The 16,200-nt window shown below is 42.2% G+C and overlaps 2 protein-coding genes across 2 annotated transcripts in view; one reads left to right on the top strand and one right to left on the bottom strand.

The window, feature by feature from the left end:
* Window positions 1-2,730: 2,730 nt before the first annotated feature.
* LOC308244750 (protein FAM50A-like) lies at window positions 2,731-5,700 on the top strand. The gene has a single exon (XM_080660997.1). It carries the CDS (start codon window positions 2,870-2,872, stop codon window positions 3,887-3,889), a length of 1,020 nt encoding a protein of 339 aa, XP_080517123.1. The 5' UTR covers window positions 2,731-2,869; the 3' UTR covers window positions 3,890-5,700.
* DMC1 (DNA meiotic recombinase 1) overlaps window positions 4,780-16,200 on the bottom strand; it is a 38,773-nt gene continuing 27,352 nt past the window's right edge. Inside the window, exons 13-14 of the mRNA XM_080660996.1 lie at window positions 11,425-11,541; window positions 4,780-4,904 (exon numbers count right to left, since the gene is read on the bottom strand). Coding sequence (XP_080517122.1) covers window positions 4,835-4,904; window positions 11,425-11,541 — 187 coding nt within the window. The 3' untranslated portion in view covers window positions 4,780-4,834. The remainder of the gene's footprint in view (window positions 4,905-11,424; window positions 11,542-16,200) is intronic.

Genomic DNA, 16,200 nt, shown 5'->3' on the forward strand with positions numbered 1-16,200 from the left:
TAGCACACAAAGTCACTCTGTCAACTCAGGGAAGCAGCCAAAATGCGGAGACAAAGAAACAGGTCACAAATGAAAGAAATGGAGGAAAGCAAATGACTGGATATAGAGTTCAAAACCACGGTTATAAGGTTTTTCAAGAATTTTCTAGAAAAGGCTGATAAATTTAGCGAGACCCTTGAGGATATAAAAAAGGACCAACTAGAAATTAAGCATACACTGACTGAAATAAAATATATTATACAGAGATCTAACAGAAGACTAGAGAATCGCAAGAATCAAGTCAAAGATTTGAAATACAAAGAAGCAAAAAACACCCAACCGGAAAAGCAAAAAGAAAAAAAGAGTCCAAAAATATGAAGATACTGTAAGGAGCCTCTGGGACAACTTCAAGCGTACCAACATCCGAATTATGGGGGTGCCAGAAGAAGAGAGAGAGCAAGTTACTGAAAACCTATTTGAAGAAATCATGACAGAAAACTTCCCCCACCTGGTGAAAGAAATAGACTTACAAGTCCAGGAAGCGCAGAGAACCCCAAACAAAAGGAATCCAAAGAGGACCACACCAGGACACATCATAATTAAAATGCCAAGAGCAAAAGACAAAGAATATTAAAAGCAGCAAGAGAAAAACAGTTACTTACAAGGGAGCACCCATACGACTGTCAGCTGATTTCTCAACAGAAACTATGCAGGCCAGACGGGAGTGGCAAGAAATATTCAAAGTGATAATAGTGCCGAAACCGGTTTGGCTCAGTGGATAGAGCGTCGGCCTGGGTACTGAAAGGTCCCGGGTTCGATTCCGGTCAAGGGCACGTACCTTGGTTGCGGGCACATCCCCGGTGGGGGGTGTGCAGGAGGCAGCTGATCGATGTTTCTCTCTCATCGATGTTTCTAACTCTCTATCCCTCTCCCTTCCTCTCTGTAAAAAATGAATAAAATATATTAAAAAACAAAAAAACAAAAACAAAGTGATGAATAGCAAGAACCTACAACCAATATTACTCTACCCAGCAAAGCTATCATTCAGAATGGTAGGTCAGATAAAGAACTTCACAGATAAGAAAAAGCTAAAGGAGTTCATCAACACCAAACCAGTATTATATGAAATGTGGAAAGCTTTCTTTAAGAAGAGGAAGAAGAAGAAAAAGGTAAAGATAAAAATTATGGACAACAAATACATATCAATCAACAAGTGAATCTAAAAATCAAGTGAATAAAAAATCTGATGAACAGAAGAAACTGGTGAATATAACAGAATCAGGTGCATAGAAAGGGAGTGAACTGACAATTCTCAGGGGGAAAGGAGTGGGGGGTGCAGGAAGAGACTGGACAAAAATCATACACCTACAGATGAGGACAGTGGGGGGTGGGGTGGGTAAGGGCAGAGGGTGGGGTTGAAACCAGGTGGAGGGGAGCTATGGGGGGGGGGGAAAGAGGAACAATTGTAATAATCTGAACAATAAAGATTTATTAAAAAAAATAAAAGAAGCCATTTCTTTTCTTTCTTTCTTTTTCTTTCTTTTTTTTTTTAGGAGGCTTTGGTTGTGTTTACACTGTAAGTCTGTTCTCTCCAGGGGTTGATTTACCTGAAGTCAACAAACATTCTATTTCTATAAAAGAAGCCATTTCTTAAATGGCCTTGCAGAATATAAAAAATCTGCTCCTAGATGACTTTATCTTTGTTTATTCAGGGAAGCAGTTCTGTGGTTTAAGAAATGTAAAATGAAAAAAAGCTCTCATTTCCCAGTACCCCACACCGAACAGTTCTGCTTGTTTGGTTGGTCTCTTGTTTGTTTCCAAATTCCAGCTTCTAACACGCTGTCCTGCAGGTTACCCTTTCCTCTTCTATCTTTGGAACCCTACAATCCAAGACCACACTACTGTCTATATAATCATTCACTCTCTCATTCTTCATAAATATTAGTCATTTCTCTTAATTAGTGAACACATACTTGGAGAGCAGAAATCAGTTTCCCTGTCTATTCTTTATCACTTAGCATTCAATATACAGTTAGTGAGTGAATGACAATGGATGATCAAGTATCTTTTGTAACAAATGGTACTTTCAAAACTTGAATTTTTAAAAATATGTATTTTATTGATTTCAGAGAGAAAGGGAGAGGGAGAAAGATAGAAACACCAGTGATGAGAGAGAATCATTGATTGGCTGCCTCCTGCACCCTCCACACTGGGGAAAGAGCCCTCAACCCAGGCATGTACCCTGATCATGAGTCAAACCTTGACCTCCTGGTTCATAGGTCAGTGCTCAACTACTGAGCCACGCAGCGGGGCTTTTAAAAAAAAATTCTCTCTCCTTTCCTCTCTGAAATCAATAAAAAATAATATATAATATTAAAATGACATTCTTTAAAAGTAATTTCAACTTGTCAAAAGGTCAAATGATTTAAAATCTAGCTTAATTTAATGTTTCTTTTCTGTTGCTATAAAGCTGAATGTGCTGCTTGATACTATAAGTTAACAAAAAGCTTTCTGTGTGTGTCCTGTAAACTTTTCTTTCTCCAATGTCTCCCGCCTTTGGGAAAGGTACCCTCAGTAAACGTTCGAGAAGAAACCTGATGGGGGTTGGACATTTCTGAGCTCTAGGACTTCCCTTCCGCCTAGTGGTTCACTTTAAAAAGCTAACGCGAGAGGGGGCGGGGCGGGGCGCTTGCGCCTGCGTGTCTCTTAGCAGTCGACGTCACGGCGCCGACGTCAGCTGACTGCACGTACGCCGGGGTCGCCGCAGCCATTTACTCTACCGGGCTGCTGTCTCTGCTGTCGCCGCGGCCCCGCCGCCGCTGTTGCCGCTACCGCCTCCGCTGCCTCTGCCGCCTCCGTCGCCGCTGCCGCCTCTGTCGCCGCTGCCGCCATGGCTCAGTACAAGGGCGCCGCGAGCGAGGCGGGCCGCGCCATGCACCTGATGAAGAAGCGGGAGAAGCAGCGCGAGCAAATGGAGCAGATGAAGCAGCGGATCGCCGAGGAGAACATAATGAAATCCAACATTGACAAGAAGTTCTCTGCGCACTACGATGCCGTGGAGGCGGAGCTCAAGTCCAGCACCGTGGGACTGGTGACCCTGAATGACATGAAGGCCAAGCAGGAGGCACTGGTGAAGGAACGGGAGAAGCAGCTGGCCAAGAAGGAGCAGTCGAAGGAGCTGCAGCTGAAGCTGGAGAAGCTGCGCGAGAAGGAGCGCAAAAAGGAGGCCAAGCGGAAGATCTCCTGCCTGTCCTTCACTGTGGGTGAAGAGGAGGAGGTGAGCGAGGAGCAGGAGGAGGTGGCCCTGGATGAGGAGGAGCTGGAAAGGGAAGAGATCGCCACAAAGAAGAGGAAATTGGGGAAGAACCCAGATGTGGACACAAGCTTTTTGCCTGACCGCGACCGCGAGGAGGAGGAGAATCGGCTCCGGGAAGAGCTGCGGCAAGAGTGGGAAGCCAAGCAGGAGAAGATCAAGAGTGAGGAGATTGAAATCACCTTTAGTTACTGGGATGGCTCCGGGCACCGCCGGACAGTCAAGATGAAAAAAGGCAACACCATGCAGCAGTTCCTGCAGAAGGCGCTGGAGATCCTGCGCAAAGACTTCAGCGAGCTCAGGTCAGCAGGGGTGGAGCAGCTCATGTACATCAAGGAGGACCTAATCATACCCCACCACCACAGCTTCTACGATTTCATCGTCACCAAGGCACGAGGGAAGAGTGGCCCACTCTTTAATTTCGACGTTCATGATGATGTGCGGCTGCTCAGTGACGCCACTGTGGAGAAGGACGAGTCACATGCAGGCAAGGTGGTGCTAAGGAGCTGGTACGAGAAGAACAAGCACATCTTCCCCGCCAGCCGCTGGGAACCCTACGACCCCGAGAAGAAGTGGGACAAGTACACGATCCGGTGAATGCAAAGGTGGAGCAGGCTTGCTCCCCCAGTTCCCTCCAGTCTCCCCACTCCCCCTATCTCCAGGATTCCAGACATCCAGCTTCCCCCCTCCTGTGACATGACTGATCATCCCTTGCCCCTGACGCTGTCGTTTACTGCTTTTTTCTTTTGTGATAAAGAAATGTACATGTTAGAATCAGTACTGTGTTTTATTTATTTTTTTAATTTTGAGATAAAATTCACATAACGAAGTTCACCATTTTGGCCATAGGCAAGTATACAATTCAAGGGTATTTCGTACATTGACAATGTTGTGCAACTATCACCCCATCACCTCTAATTCCAGAATATTTCCAACACCCCAAAAGGAGACCCCTTACTTTTAGCAGTCTCTCCCCCAGGTCCTGGCACACTCTACTTTCTGTCTATGGATTTGCCTATTCTGGAAGTTTCACATAAATGGAATTACACAATTAAAAAAAAAATCCCCAACTAGTTTTTATTATTTTTTTAATCTTCACCAGAGGATATTTTTCTATTGCTTTTAGATAGAATGGAAGGGAAATGGAGGAGAAAGAGAGGGAGAGAGAAACATGGATTGATTGCCTCCCACAAGTGCCCCTACTGGGCTGGGGATCAGGCTGGGGTATGGTGCTGGAGATTGAGCCTGCAACTGAGGTACATGGGCTGATGCTCTAACCACTGAGCAAACCAGCTAGGGCCCCAACTATTTTGATAGGTTTATTCATTCATATATATTCATGAATTGACATACAATGTAAAGTTATAAATCAAGAACTTTTTACATTTTTAGATAAATGTAAGATTTAAATCTCTTGCCAACTTTCCTTTAATAACATGTTGAAAAAACAAATTCTTACATCAAGATCTGAAATGTGAGATTGCTTTTCTATTTCTTCATCTCCTAATAAGGACTAAGAAGCAATTTGTATCAATTCACCACCTACTCCTTGGCATCCCCAATTCCTCCAGCAGTTATTGCGAAGGTGGCTTCATTTTCAGGCATCTCAGGGCTAACAAAATGCAAGGGAACAAGTTTATAAAAAGCTCTATTTCTATAAATACTATATTCATGTCACAGGCATCATACTCCTTTCAGTATGAGTTTCCAGAAATATCTCAGAGTTGGTACAGCTAAATGTGGACTACAGAATTTACAAGTATAAACCCTCAAACATTTACTGAGCAACTTATTTTTTTCCTCTAAATAAGATGGAAGTTTGAGCCAAACTGAGGACATGCTTGGAAGCAAGATCTCAAATGCTCCTGAACAACTTCTATATATAAGCTTCTGAATGTCAAGAAAAATTACCCAAACATAGAAATAGGCAGAAAGGATAACTGAATATTCTTTCAGTGTGCTATCAGACATTGTATAGCAGACCCTGAGGGGCTTACCTGATTCTTTTATTGACTAGACCAAAGCAGGGGAAACTGAAAGACTGAAATGAACAAAAAGACTACTGAGTAACTTCAGTGGAAAAAACAGGTTGGCTAGCACATCTTCCCAGGTTATCCAATTCTATGAGAACTGTGCTTTGCATGGTCTTTGAGCTATTTCACAACTCTGTAAGTTGTAGAAAACTGTGTTATACGAATTGTTCTTGTCCACAGGAATGTCAATTTTGAGGATGCACGTAATTGATTATTGTCCTATGGATACTATAACCCAGTTCTTATCGATTTATAATTCATTTCAGTGTTCCTTATTTGACTGCATATGTGTGGTAATTTGCTTTTTCTTTTGATCTAGTTATAAAATTTTACTAGTTACTGCGTTAATGAGTTGAATAAACTCTTTGATATTTTATATTTGTACATTAGTCATTGTATATTCTTTAAATTTTACTTTTTTATTCTACAACTCTGTAGGGGAGAGTTAATTAGTAGAACACTAATAGTAATGCAGGTGATTCTTGTCTGAGAGCAATGCAGATTATTCCAGTCTATAGCACTGGAAATGAATTTCATTATGTAGCGAAGCAACTGATTTCCCTCCAGTAGAAAAGATAACTTCATTTATTGATTTATCTTATTTTTTAAAGTATATATTTTTTATTGATTTCAGAGAGGAAGGGAGAGGGAGAGAGAGAGAGAAACATCAATGATGGGAGAGAGTCATTCATTGGCTGCCTCCAGCATGCCCCATACTGGGGATCAAACCTGGGCATGTGCTCTAATCACGAATCAAACCTTGACCTCCTGGTTCATAGGTCAATGTTCAACCACTGAGCCAGGCAAGTGAGGTTGATTTTTTTTGTTCTTTTTTTAAAGAAAGAGAGGAAGGAAGGGAGGGAGGGTGTGTGAAAGGGAGAGAGAGAGAGAAAGATTTGTTATTCTGCTTATGGATGCATTCATTGGTTGATTCTTATACATGCCCTGACCAGAAATCGAACCCACAACCTTGGTGTATCTGGACAATGCTCTAATTAACCGAGCTACCTGGCCAGGGCCAAAAAGACAACTTAAAATATTATAATTTAGTGCTAGTCGATTTGGCTCAGTGGATAGAGCATTGGTCCCCAGACTGAAGAGTCCTGAGTTTGGTTCCCATCAAGGGCACATACCATGTTTGCAGGTTCCCCTGGCCCTGGTCAGTGTGTGTGCAGGAGGCAACCAATCAATATTTCTCTCTCACATCAATGTTTCTCTTTGTCTCTCCCTCTCCCTTCTACTCTCTCTAAAAATCAATGGAAAAATATCCTCGGGTGAGGATTAACAACAAAAAAATAAAATATTATAATTTATTGCTGGTAGGATAGTAACCAATTTGGCATTTACTAGCAAATTTATTTCAGCATTCTTTTGACTAAATACATAAATCCCTGTCTCAAAATATCCTTTGAATTGGTGATTTCCTCATTAATTACAGAGTTGAATAAAATCTTTGACACATTCATTTTATATTCATTTGCAAGAAAGTCACATTTTTAACTTTTTGAAAATCCTACTTTAGCATATACTAGACCTTATAGATTTTACAAAAATAAGACAGAGTCCTTATTCTCAAGAAGTCTAAAAGGTGAGCTATGACATGACAAATAAGCTGTTTCATAAAGTCAGTATCCTATCTAATAAAAGAGTAATATGCAAATTGACCATCACTCCAACACACAAGATGGCCGCCCCCATGAGGTCAAAGATGGCCGCCCCCATGTGGACACAAGATGGTCGCCACAAGATGGCCGGCAGGGGAGGGCAGTTGTGGGTGATCAGGCCAGCAGGGAAGGGCAGTTGAGAGGGACCAGGCCTGCAGGGGAGGGCAGTTGAGGGGGGGACAAGGCCATCAGGGGAGGGCAGTTAGGGGTGACCAGGCTGGCAGGGGAAGGCAGTTAGGGACAATTGGGCCGGCAGGGGAGCTGTTAGGCGTCAATCAGGCTAGCAGGGGAGTGGTTAGGGGGTGATCAGGCTGGCAGGCAGAAGCAGTTAGGGGCAATCAGGCAGGCAGGCAGGCGAGCAGTTGAAAGCCAGCAGTCCTGGATTGTGAGAGGGATGCCTGGGCAGTCAGACATCCCTGATGGGGTCCCAGATTAGAGAGGGTGCAGGCTGGGCTGAGGAACACCCCACCCATGCACGAATTTCATGCACCGGGCCTCTAGTATCCTACATAATAAAAGCCTAATTATGCTAAGTGTCCAGTTGTCCGTTCCACCAATCAAAGCGTAATATACTAATGATATGCTAAGGCCGCTCAACCGCTCACTATAAAGTGCACAGACCACCAGGGGGCAGATGCTCCTACCGGTGGGTTAGCTTGCTGCTGGGGTCCGGCTGATCCACCAGTGGGGTCCCTCAGCCTGGCCTGTGCCCTCACACAATCCGGGACCCCTCAGGGGATATCAGAGAGCTGGTTTTGGCCTGATCCTGCAGGCCAGGTCGAGGGACCCCACTGGTGCATGAATTCATGCACTGGGCCTCTAGTATGTTATAGAACTCTAAAGAAAGGAGACATTATGCTAGGTAGGTTAATTAGGAAAGACTTTATAGATAACATTTGAAGAACTTTTGAGGCAGAAATGGGAATAATCCAGGTAGAGGTAATAGCATAAATAAAAAACTGGGAATAGAGAGCTTGTTTTGTGTATAAGAAAGGGGAAAAATAAGAAGTTATGTTTAGATATGTTGCATTTGAGGTACTTCTGGAACATTCATGTAGCAGCATTATGAAAGCAGTTGGGAGAAAAATGTACACTTGAGGGTCAGCTATAACTACTTATGGGGGTAGTTACTATGGTGATATTCTAGGAAATGGGCTGGGTTCCTTTTTGTAGTCATTCTTATACACCTGGTAATTCTTCTGAGAACCCTTTTCTGTTCAATTCTTGGGGAATTCTTTGTTTTAACAAGAAATGTCTTTCTCTTACATGTGTGTAAGGTAGTAGTTGAAGACATGGGGTGGCTATAGTAGACTAGCTATGACTACCCTAAATAGATCATCCCTAATAAACTAAGAAATGGTGCAATGATTAAAAGTGCAGACCCTAGATTTAGACAGCATAGATTCTAACCCTGATTGCATCCTTTACTGGTTGTGCGGTTTGGGGCAAGTCCATTCATATACTCATTTAGAAAATATTTATTGAGCATCTGCTATATCCCTGTTGTACACACTTGAGATCTATAAGTAAAAAAAAATAAAAATAGACAAATACCCCTGTCATTGTGGAACTTATACTTGGGGGGAGGCAGAGACAGACAATAAATAATGGACATAATAACTATATTATTCGATATCTTAGACAGTTATGTGTTATGGGAAAAGAAATAGAGCTAGCCAAGGGAGACAAAGTATGGAAATTGGGAGGAGGTTAGTTGCAACTTTAAATAGGGAGATCAAGATAAGCATTGTGGAAAAGTAACATTTGATCAAAGACTTGAAGGGGGTGAGGGAGATAACCAGAGAAAGGGTAATGTGGGGAAAGATTATTCTAGATAGGAAGAATAAGCATGAAGGCCCTAAGGTAGGACTGTGCCTGACATGTATAGAACACCAAGGTGCCCACTGAGGTTGGAGCACTATGAGCAAGAGAGAGCAGGAGGAACAGGAACAGGGGGCCATTCATGTGCTCTGTAAACCACTGCAGAGATTTGGGCTTTTATTATGGATTAAGATGGGGAGCCATTGAAGGATTTTAAGCAGAGAATGGATATGATCTTAGTTTTACAAAGGATCGCTCTGACTTCTGTGTTTAAAATAGACTGTAGAGGAGCAATGGTTACCTAACTGCTTAGCAGGGGTGGGCAAACTTTTTGACTCGAGGGCCACAATGGATTCTTAAACTGGACCGGAGGGACGGAACAAAAGCATGGATGGAGTGTTTGTGTGAACTAATATAAATTCAAAGTAAAGGAGCGGAGGGAAGAGCAAGAGAACCAGATAGAACAGCCGGATCCGGCCCGCGGGCCGTTTTTTTGCCCAAGGCTGGCTTAGGGCCTTGGTTTCCTCATGTGTGAAATGGGGATAATGACCTCTATCTCTTAGGGTTGTTGTTATAAACAATGAAATATATGTAAAGCACTTGGCATGAGGCCTAGCACATAGTAGCCACTCAATTAGTGTTAGCTATTATTATTAGCAGCAGCATCTTCGATACCAAAAAGTTCTGAAATTCATAAGTTCTTTGTGAGAAATCTTTAGGAACTAGAAAGAAGGGAGTATGTGCTACATAGACTAGAAATTAGAAGATAACTTTTGACATTTTAAACTCTGATCTAGTTTTGCTATTTTTATTCAAATCTAAGAAAATTTGACATAACTAATCTATATGATAACTTTATCCTTTTTTGAGTCTGCAGAACCCTAGTATTCTCTTAGGACTTTAAGACGGAGGAGTTGCCCTGGCCAGTTTGGCTCAGTGGATAGAGCGTTGGCCTACGAACTGAAAGGTCCCGGGTTCGATTCCGGTAAAGGGCACATGCCTGGGTTGTGGGCTCGATCCCCAGTGGGGGACTTGCAGGAGGCAGCCGATCCATGATTCTCTCTCATCATGGATATTTCTATCTCACTCTTCCTTCCTCTTTGAAATCAGTAAAAAGATATTAAAAAAAAAGAAATGGAGGAGTTGTCTGTTCCTGCACAGTTTGGAGGGCTTGATGAAATATACAAATGATTGAACATGGAGGTCCATTCATTTAACTTAATAAATAGTTACTGAGTTCCTACATGTGCCAAGTAGCTTGCTAGGTGCTGGGGACATTAAAGGACCAAACAGTCCCTGTTGTGAGGGAGATGTACATGTAATCAGTTGAAAAGTGTTAGGAAAGTTCTAAGCACAGAAATCTGGCCAAGATATAGATCAAGAATTTTTATTAAAAACATGAAACAATTCTACTATTTAATTTAACAAAAAAACATTTGTAGCAAATTTCTAGAGATTTTTGAAGCACCATAAAACACAGCATTGGATATTATAGTCTTCCAAAAGACAGGCAATAAAAAGCAAAATGGTCTGTATAAAAACCATATAGATATGGGAAATGATTATTTAATATTTATTCAATAACAATGTATAATAAGTACTCTGCTTCATAGCAAAAACAAGATTAAGAGCTCATCTGATTTCTTTTTGACTGATTTTCCCCTCCCTACGGTAAAGAGTTATTACACATCTTTGCCTTGTTGCTCAGGGATGGCTAATCAGTCAGTCACAAATATTGCACATCTGTGATTTCCCAGGCATAGTGTCCCTATCCTCAAGGTATTTAATGTCTGGCAAGGATGACATATGCTATACTATAAATCACTATCAATGGAATGTAAGCTGTATGAGGGCAGGGCATTGTTTTTGTTTGTTTGTTTCACTGATCTATCCCTAGGACCAAGACCAGCTGACATGTAATAGGTTTCTCTTTAAAATTTATTGTTTGTAATTATTTTTTTAAGAGAGAGAGTAGAAGGGAGAGAGGGAGACAGACAGAGAAAGAGAGAGAGAAAAAAATCGATGTGAGAGAGACACATCAATTGGTTGCCTTCTACACATGCCCTGACCAGTCCAGATTGAGCCTGCAACCCAGGTACCTGCCCTTGACCGGGAATTGAACTGGTGACACTTCAGTGTGTGGGCCGGTGCTCTAACCACTAAGAAACACTGGCCAGGGCTATTTATAATTATTAAATAAATAAAGTACTGTCAAAGAATATAAGGCATAATATAGGGTAGAGCCTAGACTGCAAGGGTCAGGGGAAGTGATATTTAAACTGAAACTTGAAAAGAAAACTGGCAGAAAGAAAGGAGAACATATTCCTGTCATCCCTTGTACTTTTCCTGCACTTAACCACACTTCAGTTGGAATTATTTCATTATCTAGCTTCACTGTAAGCTTTGGAAGGTCAGGGACCAAGTCTGTCAATAGAATCCCTAAATCCCTAGAACCTAGTACACAGTAAAGCCTTTCCAATTAATTGAATAATTTTTGAGAAGGAAATTCAAACAATGTAGTATCTTCCAGTGGTATAATTACAGCCTCTCAAGAGAGACAATTTCATTTAATACCATATGTACAGGAATCTATTAAGAAAAGGAAAATATTTACCTGTCATAAATCTTGGCAATTCTTAGTTCTCCTCTTCCCTTTCGCAAGCTTATTCTTGTTGTTGATGCATGAGCCAGAATGTGTCCCCCAATGGGTTTTTTGGGGTCTGCCTGAAAACTGAATTAAAAACACCTTTTCAGGTTACAATATATGAACTATATAGAGTAAAACATGCTATTTCAAGGTAACTTTTCTGTGGAGGATGGCGGTGGATGGAGTAGGTGTCTGTTCTGAACAAGCAGAGGTTTGGCCCAGCCAGTGTGGCTCAGTGGTTGAGCTTTGACCCAGAAACCATAGAGGTCGTGGTTTAATTCCTGATCATGGCACATGCCCAGGTTGTGGGTTCGATCCCCCGTAGGAGTGTGTGCAGAAGGCACCCAATTGATGATGTTCCTCTCTCACTGATGTTTTTATCTCTCTATCCTTCTCCCTCTAAAAAACAATAAAAGCATATTTTTAAAAAATGAACAAGCAGAGTTCATTAACTTTGGAGTGAGGTAGGGTTTGGAGTCATCCAGGTCCGGCTTCTTGTTTTGTTTGATTTTTTTAAATAGAAAAAAAAAAAAACACACAAATAAAACATTAATATCTTAGGATAACTCTTGGGGTTAAGCAATTTTTCTTTACAAAATACACTTTATTTATTTATTCATGCGCTCATTTATCAGAAATATTTATTAACAGCCTACTATGTGCCAACTACTATTCTAGTCTAATGAATAAGAAACATCCAGTGCTCCTTCATAATGCTATGATGTAAATGAGAGCAGATGGAAAACATCCTTCTATGTATTAACTATAGTTGGAAGCCTTCAATGTTGTACAGGTTATGAATTTGCAGTGAGAATAATCTCAGATATAGAAGTTATCAAGAATATCAAGAACCTTGGACTGTAGAAAAATTGATGCTGCCACAGAAGGTAGAACAGTTAGAAGAGTCTATCAAGGGCAGACAAGAAAGGATAGTCAGAGTTAGCTAAATGGGCTGAGAGAAGTTTTAACAGCTATGTTACAGGCGGTCTCTCAATACTGACTAGTAATTCTATATGAGCACGATTAGCTTCACCTCCCCTTTTCCAAAACTCCAGAAGTTTCCTTAAGTCCCCTTCTGTATTCTTGTTCCCTCATCTTTGACAACACCGCCTGCTTCTTCACAAAGAAAATTAGTGCTTTCAGGAAGAAGCTCCCTCAATTCCACTTTCTATCTGCCACCTACATACTTATTTACAGTTGTAGTCATTCTTCGTCCCTCCCTCTCAAACTTTTCTTTTTTCTTATTTCAGCAACTCCTCTTACACATCGATGCCTTTGCACACAGGATTCCCTCTGAAATGAAAGCCTCTTTTCCATTGTTGTCATTCTTCTTGAGTCTTTCCTGATAACCCTGATAGAACCTGCCTCCTCTGTGCTCTCAAACTACTGTATACATTTCTCTATTTTAAAAAATGTATTAATTTATTTATTTATCCTCTCCCGAGGATATTTTTTCCATTGATTTTGATTTCTAGACAGAGTGGAATGGCGGGGGAAAGACATACAGAGAGAAACAGTGATGTGAGAGAGACACAACCGGTTGCTCCTGCACCCGTGGAACCTAGCCACCCTGGCCAGGGCTACAGTCCTCTATTAAAGCATATTAGGATACTGAGTCGAAGGCATCCTGGATTCAGTTCCTGGTGATATGCAGATGACAAAAAGAACCAGATTCGGCCCTTTCTGTTCCTTTGAGGGGGTTGGGGGCTTTCTAAGGGGGGAGGGGCAGAGGTGTCAAGGGGCGGGGGTTAGGGGGCCTGAACAGAGATTGTGGATTGCAAATTAGTGAATTTAACCTAATCCTTTCCATTCAGCCACCCTGCCGCTGGCCGGGCCCTAAATGCCCTGGTTAATCTCATTAATTCCATTGTGCGGCGCAGTTCACCATTCCTCCGCCGGACCTCTCCGCCCCCACCCTTTCCCCTCAGATCGGGTCCTATTTTTGGGGGCGATTTCCTTTGCAAAAAGCTCAAATTCATTGTGGCCGATTTTACTTTGGGGCTTTCTTTTTTTCCCTTTCCAATTTTGTTTTGTTTTGAAGAAAATGTGAGGGGCAGCGGTCACCTCCAGGGGGATTGAAAAGTCCGCTCTTCTCCGCCGCCCCCCCCCCCCCCCCCCCCCCGCTTCCTCGCCGCCAAATCTCACCTCTGCTTTATTTTATCTTGAGCTGCTCTCCCTAATGGAATTGCCCAACCCTTTTGTTTTTGCAAAGGCCAAAATTTGTATAAAGGCACAAACGATGGAAGAGGTGTCGCATGCTTCTTTAAATATGTATATGTTTTTATTTTTTGCAGTCACTTTGGGTCTGAAACTACCATAGCAGTCAGTCCCTAGACCTTACCCAACGGCAACCAAATCTGGCCACTATTACCCTTGGCCATCAGAAGCAGCATTCTGAACCAGTTTCCAGGTGTTTACTGCGTGGGTGTCGGTAGGTTTAGTGTTTTTTCTTTTCTTTTTTAAAATTATATTTTGGAAATGGGGTGCCTTCTCTCCCACTTTTTGTGAGCATTATGTTAAGTGAAATAAGCCAGGCAATGAAGGAAAAATACCACATGATCTCACTCATTTATGGAAAATAAAGAACATTATAACCTGATAAAAAAAAGATAAGTACAGAGGCAGTAAAGCATCGAACAGACTGTCAAATTACAGCGGGAAGGCAGGGGAGTGTTGGGGAGGGGGGGAAAGAGATCAACCAAAGGACTTGTATGCATGCATATAAGCACATCAATGGACACAAGACACTGGGGCGGGGTGGGGGGGGTGGGGGGGTGAGGGGGAATGAGGGCATATGACAGGGGCTAGGGGAGGCTGGGGGAAGGTCAATGGGGGGAAAAAAGAGGTATATGTACTACTACATGTAATACTTTAAACCAGTGGTCGGCAAACTCATTAGTCAACAGAGCCAAATATCAACAGTACAACGATTGAAATTTCTTTTGAGAGCCAAATTTTTTAAACTTAAACTTCTTCTAATGCCACTTCTTCATAATAGACTTGCCCAGGCCGTGGTATTTTGTGGAAGAGCCACACTCAAGGGGCCAAAGAGCCGCATGTGGCTCGCAAGCCGCAGTTTGCCGACCATGGCTTTAAAGAATAAAAAAAACCATAATAAAATAAAATTAAAATAAAGCACATTACATTGCAATTTTTAAATTTTATTTTAGAGGATGTTTATTAAAGCTGGTGTGGACCAAAGGGGCCACATGCTGACCTGACAAGCTCAGGGGAGGCCTGCATGGCGGTCCTGCAAACTCAGAGACCTAAAGTCACCACGAAGGATGGTCTGAAATGAAACTTGAACTAAAAGCAGTGATGGCCGAAACCGGTTTGGCTCAGTGGATAGAGCGTCGGCCTGCGGACTCAAGGGTCCCAGGTTCGATTCCGGTCAAGGGCATGTGCTGTGGTTGCGGGCACATCCCCAGTGGGGGGTGTGCAGGAGGCAGCTGATCGGTGTTTCTCTCTCATCGATGTTTCTAGCTCTCTATCCCTCTCCCTTCCTCTCTGTAAAATATCAATAAAATATATTTAAAAAAAAAAAAAAAAAAAAGCAGTGATGGTGGGCAGTTACATCCTAGGCCAGTATCTTCACTGACAAGGTCAACCTTTACCTTAACTGAGCCTACCTGTCTTTTTGCATCTATGATAACATGCCCTTGAAATGTCTGGGTAACTTGTAACTTCCCTTTTCTGGACCCCTTGGGGCACAACCTAATCTGGGCACCAGGACAGATGCCACAAATTCCTTCATTGTTATCATGTTAATTGTTCCTGTACCCATCTAAGTATGTGTCTATATTTTACTTTTTATCCAATCCCAGGGGTCCCCCGCTTTGCTTTTTCCCGCCTCTCTCGTCTATCACCAACGGATTTCATGTAACTCACCCACTGTCCCTTCCTTTGATTGCAATGTATAAATATAGATGTAACCCGCCATTCTCAGGAGCTTTATCTCAATCCGTTGAGGTTCTGCTTCCTGGCGATGGTCAACAGTTTGGCTCAAATAAACTCACAAAATTTTTTTACTGATTTGAATGTTTTCATGTTAACACTGGGGACAGTGAAACAGGAAGGGCTGGGAAATAAGCCTGGGCTGCTCTGCTTCAGCTCACTAAGAAGTCAGAGAAATGGAGGCCTTGGGGACAGGTTAGGGGGTCTGTCTGGGATGAACTGCTGCTGCCCATTGCTGCCCTTGGTGGCAAGCCTCCTGGGGTTCCTTAAAAGTTTAGGAGATGCATGTCTGTGGGGGAAGAAGAGGGTGGGGGAAGCGTGAGCTTACTCCTGGAAAGGATTGCCCACCACATTGCAATTTTTAATTCATGGGTCTCACTCCCCCCTATATTATAAATCTTTGTAACTCTAATGCTTAGAAAAGTGCCTATAACATACAAGGCACTCAGTAAATATTCATTCTGGAATGAATATAGAAAAGAAGATAATTTGGGTCTCCTTAGACTAGGTCCTTTTGGATGCAGATTTGTGATAGATCTTCAAAGGAGCTATAATTTAAGAAAAAATTTGAAGGATGTTCTGACAGAAGGCAAATGTAAAAGGAGATAGAATTTCTCCCTAATTGAAGTAATCCTCTCCCAACCCCTGTACAGATAATCTAAAGAAGAGTAGGAAACTGGAGCTTCTACATGTATAGCCATGGTGTTTTCTTAGCAAATTATTGTTTGCTATTTCCAATGTAGTTCCCTATGCACAACAGAGAATTGGTATTACTGCTTATTCTTGACT

Source organism: Plecotus auritus, assembly GCF_963455305.1.
Source record: "Plecotus auritus genome assembly, chromosome: 3".
Classification (NCBI taxonomy): Eukaryota; Metazoa; Chordata; class Mammalia; order Chiroptera; family Vespertilionidae; genus Plecotus; species Plecotus auritus.